The sequence below is a fragment of the Podarcis vaucheri genome, assembly GCF_965113315.1.
Source record: "Podarcis vaucheri genome assembly, chromosome: 11".
Lineage (NCBI taxonomy): Eukaryota > Metazoa > Chordata > Lepidosauria > Squamata > Lacertidae > Podarcis > Podarcis vaucheri.
This window is the reverse complement of record NC_138749.1, coordinates 26,575,333-26,585,356: the sequence shown is the minus strand read 5'-3', so window position 1 is coordinate 26,585,356 and position 10,024 is coordinate 26,575,333. Positions and strand designations below refer to the sequence as shown.

The window sequence follows — 10,024 nt, the reverse complement described above, 5'->3', positions numbered from 1 at the left end:
CAATCCTAGCATGCCTACTCAGAAGGTACCACCTTCCTCCCAGGTAAGTGGGTATAGGATGGGTGGGAAGGTGTTATGGAGTCGGGGTCAGAAATGATCTGGAGCCATCAGTTAATAGTAAGAGGTAAGTTTTTGAAACATCATGTTATTGAGGGGCAACACAATCATAGAGTTGAGATCAAGTGTGAGTAAATGTAAACTGCAGCACTTTTCCCCACAAAAAGAACAAGAACACTTAAGGGGGATGTCAGGGCTGCCTCAGGTCTCAGCTCACAAAAGACCAACGCCAAGCTCTTCTTATGTACAAGGATGTTTATTGCAGTTCATTATTGGTTCCACAACCGAGGCGTGCAGCCCCGCGTCTCTTTTTCCTAGACATTAGAAGTCCCCTCTGAATCGGTCCCTCCCCTACACCAGTTTAATAAGCTAATGCTGCTCCGCCTCTTTCTCTCTTTCCTTTTCCGCAGGGTCTTTCTGCCCGTCGGGGTTCCTCCCCTCCTGCTTTCTCCTGAAGCGGAGTCTCCAGACTGCTCCTGCCTCCTCCTGCGGGCTTTGGGTCCTGGCCCCTCCTCCTCCGGGCTCCCTGTTCTCCCGCGCGCCTCCTCATTTGAACTTGGCACGCGCCCCCAACTTCTGACCTTCCTTTTGATAGTTATGCTACTCCCCTCACTGCCTTCCTCCCCTTCCGGGAGAACGGCTTGCTCTGATCCCTCCCCTTTCTCTGTCACCGGAGCTGCTCCCTCTGACACACTGGAACCTCCCCCTCCCTCGCTGTGCTCTGGTGGGGAGGCTGGCCCTGATTCCCAGCTGCCGCTTTGGGGTCCCCTGCTGGCCCCCCGCTCCTGACACGTCCCCCCCGGGGCTCCCCTTGCCCTTACCACAGGCGCCCCTTTCTGGGAATCCTCTGATTTGCTGGAGAGACTCATGGAATCCCCTGCGTCATTGCTATCCTCTTCCTCGCTCTCCTGGGATTCCTCTCCATCGCTCTCCATTTCCTGCCTTCCCTGTGCCTCTGTCCCTGTACCCCTGACAGGGGAAAATAAATCCCAACTGCTATGGAAATCTAGAATAGCTGCAGTTGCCTACAAAAGAGGTCATGGGGCAGAGTAGAAAGCTCAGTAGAAATACTAGCACAGTCTGCTGCAGCAGCAAAATAACTGATTATCAAAAAGTACTAAGAAAGGGACTGCAAATAGAACACTGAGCATCATTGGGCTTGTTTGGACACAGTTTAGGGTCCTAAGAATGATCTTAATCTCTCTCCAGTGTTGCTACTTCTTCTCTGGTGTGACCTTGAGGGCTTTGGAATCCTCTATTTTTTTAAATTAATCAGAGCATGCTATATTGTCTGAACCCAAATATTTGTTAATATAAACCTTGGTTTGAAAAATCGACTTGTTTCAGCAAACCATAGTTAAGATTAAACACTGTTTAGGGTTCAGACATAACACAAAACTGCACTTAATATAAAATGGAAGTGGAAGCTTGGAACTGCTTCATCGTGGTTGCATTGGAGGAGGAGAAGAGGAGAAGCTGCAGCTTGTCCTATGGTTCAGCATTACATGTGAAACCCTCCCTCTATGTAGTCCTGAGCGGAAACTTCTATGAAGGTGCCAAAATTGGAGAGTGGAAGAAAATGACTGAAAAGAAGGGGGGATTGGGGGAACTCACCTTTTCTTTAGTAGTGGCTTCTTTCTTTCTTTCTTTCTTTCTTTCTTTCTTTCTTTCTTTCTTTCTTTCTTTCTTTCTTTCTCATTCTCACCATCTGTGTGTTCCTCTTCTGGCAGCCACCATTCCTTTCCAGATCTCCCCACACCCCACACCCTTATATTGTCATTCAATGGCCATCCTAGGAGGACAACGTGGTATACCAAGTCATTTTACTGGGGCTGACAGTCCCAGTTTTAGTCCAAAGCATCTGAAGGGCACCAGCTTAGGTTTGACTGGTCTACACTGGTCTGCTCTGACTGGCAGTGGTATTCCAAGGTCTTGCACATAATTCTCTCTGTTCCCTGCTTCCTCAGATCCTTTTTAACTGTGATGAAGCACCAGAAAGAGAACCTAGGGCTGTAGCTGTATCAGTAATGTGCTCTTACCATTGAGCTATGGCTCCTTTTATGTAAGCTCATGTAGATGTAGGATTATGAAATCCACAATGCAGTGTTCTGTTTAGGAAAGAAGATATGTATGCATGCATGAAGGGCCTCATCATAAAGTTAATAATAGTCTCCCCCGCCAAGTATTATTGGGGACCCAGCAGCAGCTGATATTCAAATTCACAGTTGGAAATGCAAACACAATTTCTCTTTGCAGGTTTCACATATGACTGCTTTACCCGAAATGTGTCTAATTGCTCGAGAGAAGGTGGGACTAATGTTATTAGACACTTCAAGGGGCACCTCTGTGACTAAATGTTGCAATAGGAGTGCTACTGTTCAGAGTTCCAGCCAATTAATGCCCCGTTCCAGGACATTCCATTCCTTTCTCCCTGATTTTCCATTCCACTCCCAAAGGATATTCTCCCTTCTATGTCGCTCTGTGTTCTGTGGCCACTGACCATGCTGAGTCCTCACTAGACTATTTTGGGACTCTCCTTGGCCCCCCGCCCAATTTTGTGGCATTTCTGCAAATCTTGAGGTTCCCTCGAGCCAACTCATGTGCATGATAGTGCCATTTTGGCTACATAATTATTAGCTCTCAGATAATGAGTTTGCTGTTAGTAGTATATATGATAGCTGAAAAAGGAGCTTGTGTGTGTGTTTTGTGGACTTGATTGCTAGTTATTAAGAACCAAGGACAGAGGTAGTTATCTTCATCATACCCTTTTTAAGGGTATCTGGCTGTCATGGTTGGAAAATGAATTATAGATTAGATAAACCTTTGGTCTGATCCAACAAGGCAATTTATAAATTATGTTCTTACAAGCAACATTTTTAAAAGAGAAAACTTTGTTATAAGCAACATTTAACTCTAAAAATGTGTGAGGGCAAACTAGGGTGCAAAATCCCCTTTCTTTATTGAAAGAACCTTGTAAAGAGATGCAGAAAATCCCACCAACCTAGTGACATTATTTTCCTCAGGATTTTCAGTTCTTTCTTCCAATGAAACTGACACTCTTGTCAACAAAATAAAATTGTCAGCTAATTGTCACCAGCCCCAAACCCTCTGAACTTTTTGGAGATGTTTACCAGCTAGAAATGCATTGATTTGCGATGTGCCAATCTGATGCTCATTTCAGATTGTTCCCAGAGATACTGTTTTCATTTCACGCTCTCTTTTTTGTTGTTGTTGTTTTGGGTTTTTTTGCCTCTTTCTATCAAGTGAAGCTATAGCATCCTATATCTTTTGGAGATCAGCAATTTCAATACTTGGTTGCATTGTAATTTCCTGCAGTGCAACTTTCCTTTGAGCAGAGAGAGCAGGGCAGAATGGATCCTTGCTTTTGTGTGTGTGAGAGATGACAGAATCCAGAAAACAGATTCAGAAACAACCAGACAAACCTCTCCACTTTCAGTGACCAGTATCTAGTGGATGGATAAGATTTTCCTAAATGACTCTGTGCTACAGTGCTTCCAAATGATTTGAGTGGACAACATGTAAACAAATCCATCTTAAGATACTTCAAGGACATGGCGCTATAGAAACCTGCCTTGGTCTATTCCCCTTACTCTGGCTCTTTTATTGATCATTGTGTGACCCAACTAATTCAGTTCAAAGGTTCTAGGACAAAACGATTCATTTACTCTAGTGGAAGTTGGAAGAGCTTAGAAAAACAGCTGCACAGTCATCCACGGACAGCCAGATTGACAATGACTTTCTGGTGCGATTACACACCCAGAAACGAAACAAACTCTTTAGCTGCTATACAAGTCACCATTCCTTACGGGAAATTTCAGCGGACATATAATTATTTGGGTTGGGGTCCTTTTTCATTTAAGTTCACTGAAAATCATTGTTGGCTGCAATTAAAAAGTACCTGGTGACCGTAAGCCTTCCCATATGCTTATATTATAAAGTGTTGGTGAAAGCTAAGAGTCAGCTCCAGAACCTTTCCAGGGAGTTTAGTGGTAAATCATTTGCTCTGTCTGCAGAAATTTCCAGGTTCATTTCCCAGCATTTCCAGATAGGGCTGGGAGGGGAGCGGGGGACATCCGTGTCTGAAACCATAGACAGTCGCTGCCAATCAGTGTAGACAATACTGAGATAGATGGGAAGACTCAGTATAAGGTAGCTTCCTGTGTTCTTGTTTTCAGTGACAAAGCACCCCCCCCCCTTAACCCTGAAGTGATAGCTAAGAAAGGAGTACCTCTGCAGAGCACTTTTTCCTAACTGCTTAGTAACAGCCACCTTTAAAAATCACCTGCAATTAGGAGTGGGGTCTTTCAAAGCAGATAGCGTGGCTTATATCCAGCCTTTGTGCTCCATCATTTTGGAACTGAAGTGCTGCCTTTTATGAATTCCCCCACTCCAAACAATCCAAACCCCGTTCGAGCCTTTGTGGTTGGGCGAAATAAAAGGGCTAATTGTAACCTCCAGGCAAATGCGCCCACACACCGACACTCCGCTGCTCTGAAACACCAGGGCGGTCCGATTTACCTGTCTGTGAAATGGTAGCAACAAAAGTTCAAGGAAAAAAGGAGAGGAGGGAGAGAATAAAAGACGGAGCGTTCGAGTACATTTCGCTTCAAGGCGCCCAAGCGATGCCTTCCCCCGCCCCTCCCCCCGCCCCCGCTGACCCGAGGTGGGCAAAGGCGACGTGGAGTTTCAGGGACTTTTCGGGCAGATGCATTCAAGCGACCCGAAGCCTTTTACAGCGGGGAAGCAGCTGCCCACGGCCGTCCTCTGCCTACAGGAGCAGTGTAGCGTAGCGTGGGGAGCAGTGGCGTAGCGTGGGGGGTGCAGGGGGGGCCGGCCGCACCGGGCGCAACATCTGGGGGTTAGCGTTAGGGGGCGCAAATCCACGGGTTAGGGGGCACAAATTACTTGCCTTGCCCCGGGTGCTGACAACCCACGCTACGCCACTGCTGGGGAGGCTTTCCGAGTCTCCCAGCGCAGGTACGCGAGCTGAACAGGCGAAGCCCAACGTGGCGCGCCTGCAGGTGGCGACAAATGCCCTTGAAGCTCAGCGCTGTCCAGGGTGCTGAAATGCTGGCGCTCGCCAGCCGGCGCCGAAACGGACTTCGTCGCCTCTGCTGCCGCGAGGAAGGCGGGGAGCGGAGCAGGGATGCCCATTCGCCGCCGCCTTCCTTGCAAAGCGCCCGATTCCAGCTAGGGAACGAGATGGTTGGGGGGGGGGAAGGGAAGGGGGATCCCTTCCCTACGGTTCTCGCCAGCCTCGCCAGTCTTCCTCCGCTGGTTCAGCGGAGCTGCTTCCCCGGGCAAAGCGCTCCAGTGGAAACGAAGCGAAATGAGAGACGGGGAGCTCAGTTCAGCGGTTCTCGCTGCTTTCCCTCGTCAAGCCCCGCCAGTTCCTCCGGGTCGCCTCCGGCCAAGACGAAGCTCAGTCTCCATTGCATCCTGCCTCTTTGGCACTCCTGGCTGAGGGCGCACCTACAGGGACTGGGTTTTCAAGGGGAGGGGGCTGACGCGCGGCGAAGCAGTCCCAGCAACACCACTATAACTTTTGCTCTTTTTTAACGATTCTCGCCTGCTGTTGGAGGGTTGCGATGGGGGGCGGGGAGCAGGAGGCGGTTTGCGTTGCGTGTAGGGGGTTCCCCTTCCTTTAGAGAATCTATCTGGTCTAGTTTCTGACATGTGTGTGGATCATGTGTGAATGTGTGTTGGGGTGGGGAGGAGAGAATGTGTCCTATCGGTCCTATCCTTACTCCCCTATGGCTGCTAAGGCACCCAATGAATGCTGCCCCAGATTCCATTGACGAAAAGGACCATCAGCCCAGAGTCCCATGTCATCCGGCGAGAAGCACCCACTAACACACACGAGGTGTCTATGTGGGGGCGTTGTGTGTGTGTGTGTGTGTGTGGAGGGGGGGCGGAGAAGTGAAAGGGAGGGACCGAGGGGAGGAGGAGGGAGGAAATAAACCCAAGAGGAGGAGAATTGGGGGGAGGGGGGCAACAAAATGCTGAAGGCGAGAGATCTCAGCAGTCCTTGGCAATGGAGAAGTGAAAAGAAGAAGGAGGGAAAGGAGGAGAGGAGAGGAGCCGGGGGCAGACCCAAAGGCTGAAAGAGGAGCAAAGAAGCCGACGGGGTGACAAGGAGAAGACGAAGGGGAGGGCTGGCAGCAGGCAGCGAGGACTACAAAAAGTGTGTGTGTGGACGGGGGAAGAGCGGCTGCAGAAAGAGAGCAGCAGCAGCAGCAGCGAGGGCTAGAGAAGCGGAGCAGAAGCGAGGGAGAAGGCGGGAGAGGGAAGACAAGGGAGGAAGAAGAGAAGAAGTGGGGCAGAGAGAAAAGGGATATAAATTTATAAATAAATGGGAGCCAGGCAGAAGGAAATAAATAAATAAAGGAGACAAAGAAGTCGAGGAGGGAGCCCAAGAGGCAGCGGCAGGAAGAGGAGCAGCAGAGAGAGAGAGAGAGAGAGAGGGGACGGCGAGAGCAACGGGAGGCTGCGAGAAGCCAAGCTCAGTGAGTGAGTGACGGGGGGATGTGGCAGGGAGGATAAGAAGCGGCGGGCAAGAGCCAGAGAGAAGCAGAGAGACTTTGAGAAGGAAGGGCGAGGAAGAGGAAGCAGGAGAGCCAGCCCAGCAGCAAGTGGGGGCCGCCGGAGGGTTGAGCAGCGGCGGCGGCGGCGGCGGGAGGGGGCAGTGGCAGCAGCAGCAGCAGCAGCAGCAGCAGCAGCAGCAGCAGCAGCAGCAGCAGCAAGGAGGCTCGAGAGGAGGTGCTGGGCACTGCTCCCGGGAATGCCTAGCCGAGGAGGAAGAGGAGGAACAGGAGGAGGAACAGGAGATGCAGCCGGTGTGTCGGGACTGGCGCTAGCCCGAGGCGCTGCCTGGCTTTAGCCCGCGAGGGGCGCGTGAGCCCCGCCAGCCGCCGCCGCCTCTCTCTGCCCGTCCCGTCGGGGGGCCATGGTGGTGCTGACCCTCTGGAAGCACTGCTGCCCACCGCCGCTGCCGCCGCCGCCGCCGGAGTGAAGGCGCTGCCTCCTCGGCCCCCCTCGCCCCCCGCTCCTCCCTCCGGCCCCCTTCCGCCATGGAGATGCCCAACAGCACGACGGCGGCCAACGGCAGCCAGCCGACTAGCCCGGCGCCCGCGGCCACCCTGGGTTACCAGCTGGGCACGTCGGTGGTGCTGGGCGCGCTGATCTTGTTCGCCGTGGTGGGCAACGCGTGTGTCATCGCCGCCATCGCCCTGGAGCGCACCTTGCAGACTGTGGCGAACTACCTGATCGGCTCGCTGGCCGTCACGGACCTGATGGTGTCGGTGCTCGTGCTGCCCATGGCCGCCCTGTACCAGGTGCTGGGCAAGTGGACGCTGGGCCAGGTGACCTGCGACATCTTCAACTCCCTCGACGTGCTGTGCTGCACTTCGTCCATTCTGCACCTGTGCGCTATCGCCCTGGACCGCTACTGGGCCATCACGGACCCCATTGACTACGTCAACAAGCGGACGCCCCGTCGGGCCGCCGTCCTCATCAGCCTGACGTGGCTGATCGGCTTCCTCATCTCCATCCCGCCCATGCTGGGCTGGCGGACCCCAGAGGACAGGGCCGACCCCAACGCCTGCACCATCAGCAAGGACCCCGGCTACACCATCTACTCCACCTTCGGCGCCTTCTACATCCCGCTGCTGCTCATGCTGGTCCTCTACGGGCGCATCTTCAAGGCGGCGCGCTTCAGGATCCGCAAGACCGTCAAGAAAGCAGACAAGAAGCAGCAGCAGCACGAGGACTCTGAGAAGGTGGCCGACACCTGCCTGTCGGCCTCGCCGTCCAGCGGAGAGCCCAAGCGGAGCAACGGGGGTCCCCAGCAGCAGGCCAAAAGCTGGAAAAGCACCGTCGAGCCCAAAGGGCCTGAGGGCCCGTGCGTCAATGGGGCCCTCCGGCTGGGAGAGGACGGCCCGGTGGCTGCCTTGGAAATCCTCGAGGTCAACCCGTCCAACTCTACCAAGAGCCACCTGCCCCTGCCCAACCACCATCACCATCACCATCACCACCACCACCACCATCCCCACCCCCCTCCCCAAGGCAGCTCGGGAGCGGCCACGCCGTCGACGGAGCGCAAGAACGAGCCCAAGAACGCAGAGGCCAAGCGCAAGATGGCCCTGGCCCGGGAGAGGAAGACGGTCAAGACTCTGGGCATCATCATGGGCACCTTCATCCTGTGCTGGCTGCCCTTCTTCATCGTGGCGCTGGTCTTGCCCTTGTGCGGCTCGGGCTGCTACATGCCGGACTGGCTGGGCGCCGTCATCAACTGGCTAGGCTACTCCAACTCGCTCCTCAACCCGGTCATCTATGCCTACTTCAACAAAGATTTCCAAAGTGCTTTTAAGAAGATCATCAAGTGCAAGTTTTGCACGCAGTGACTGGAGCGCAGGGAGGGACTGCACACACACACACAGAGACACGCTTTTTGAGGGTGAAGTGGGGGGCTGGGAGAGGGGTAGGGTAGGCACTGGGTGTGTGGGTCTTATCCTCCACCTCACCTCTTCATGAACTCCCCTCCCCCCAGGCACCTCCTTCTACCATGGATGCTTTGCAGACATCTGATGCCCTGTAACGCCGTCGGGGCTGGGCCATCCCACCTCTGCTGCGCCATTTTCATTGGGCACTGATGGCTCTTTTATTTTCGGGAGAGGAGGGCGGGGAGCGTCGCCTGGACCCCCCCCTTTCCCCATTTGGGACGCTCGAATGGAGGCTGCCCTGTGCCTTGGGTCCCAATACAGACCGGGGCCCAAAGCCAACTGCTCTCGCCCAGCAGTGTTGCTCATCCGGCGCCCTCGGGGGTCCCTTTTCTGAACTCCTGCTTCAACACCGCGAGGCGGCTCAGGAAGGTAGGAGCGTCCCAGGGAAGCCTGACAGTCTCGTTTGTTGTTGCTCCCGGCCTCGACTCCTTCTCAGAGTTTCCTCCTTACTCCAAACTGTGCATAGAAACAATCCGATCTAGGGGAGCTGATCTAGGATTTTGAGGGTGTGTGTTTGCGTGTGGGGGTGGTAGGATGGGCTGCAGACCAGGAGACTAACCAACCGACCAACAAACAAACAAACAAACAGGGTATCTGCCCGAATTGAAACCACACAATAAAACCATCCTATGCATAACAACGTAAATCTCGTCTGGTTTCTCTCCTTCGCTCGCTCCCCACACGCCCCCCCCAAAACCCCCTCGGATTTATTTATTTTTATTATTTTAAAGAAGAAGCTAAAAAACTTCTTTGCTTCTTTTAAGGCCGAGTAAGTACGAACTCTGAAAGGGAGCGAAGCAACCAAGCCAACTGGAGCGGCTTCCAGGTGGTCGCTGGCTTGGGCAAAGTGCATTTCGGTGGGGTGGGAAAGGAGGGAGGGAGCCAAGCGGATCCGCAATCCTGTAAGTGACTTGCTAACTGATCGGTCTGTACCATGTATTGTAGAGAGCGCTCTCCCGCTTATATGTTGTCAGCCATTTCTATGTCCAGGACTCCCGCGAAAGGGCAAGCCGATCCCACGCTACGCATGTTTACTCGGAAGTAAGTCCTACCGAGCTCAATGCTCCCAAGGAAGCCCGCGGTCCTTGGCACACTTGGGTGGGAGGAGAATGGAGAGAAGAGCCACTGTTTGAGGCGGGATTTACTTCAAAGTAAAAACGTTCATCGGATCGGGCCGCCGTTAAGGCTTGAAGCCTGAAATGGTGGGAAACACACCTCTTATGAAAGATTTAGCAGACGAGGAGATAGCTTGAATAGGTGTTTAAAGCGCTAGAGGCAAGCTTCCGGGCCACACTGAACTTCCTGCAGCAGACAAACCGATGCGGTAGAGTTACCTTGATACAGTATTTACATAGCTTTCGGTTGAGTCCAGCTAGATTTTACTCAGAACAGATCCGCTGAAATGAATGTTTGGGGTGCCCGTTATTTTCGGTGGGTTTACTCTG

At 53.0% G+C, this 10,024-nt stretch overlaps 1 protein-coding gene across 4 annotated transcripts in view; it reads left to right on the top strand.

Moving 5' to 3' along the window:
- The first annotated feature begins 5,097 nt into the window (after positions 1 to 5,097).
- Positions 5,098 to 10,024, top strand: part of HTR1A (5-hydroxytryptamine receptor 1A) — a 45,702-nt gene continuing 40,775 nt past the window's right edge. For all 4 annotated transcript variants that reach the window (XM_082191783.1, XM_082191784.1, XM_082191782.1 and 1 more), the window contains exon 1: positions 5,098 to 8,948. In XM_082191783.1, coding sequence (XP_082047909.1) covers positions 7,149 to 8,480 — 1,332 coding nt within the window. In that variant the 5' untranslated portion in view covers positions 5,098 to 7,148 and the 3' untranslated portion in view covers positions 8,481 to 8,948. The remainder of the gene's footprint in view (positions 8,949 to 10,024) is intronic.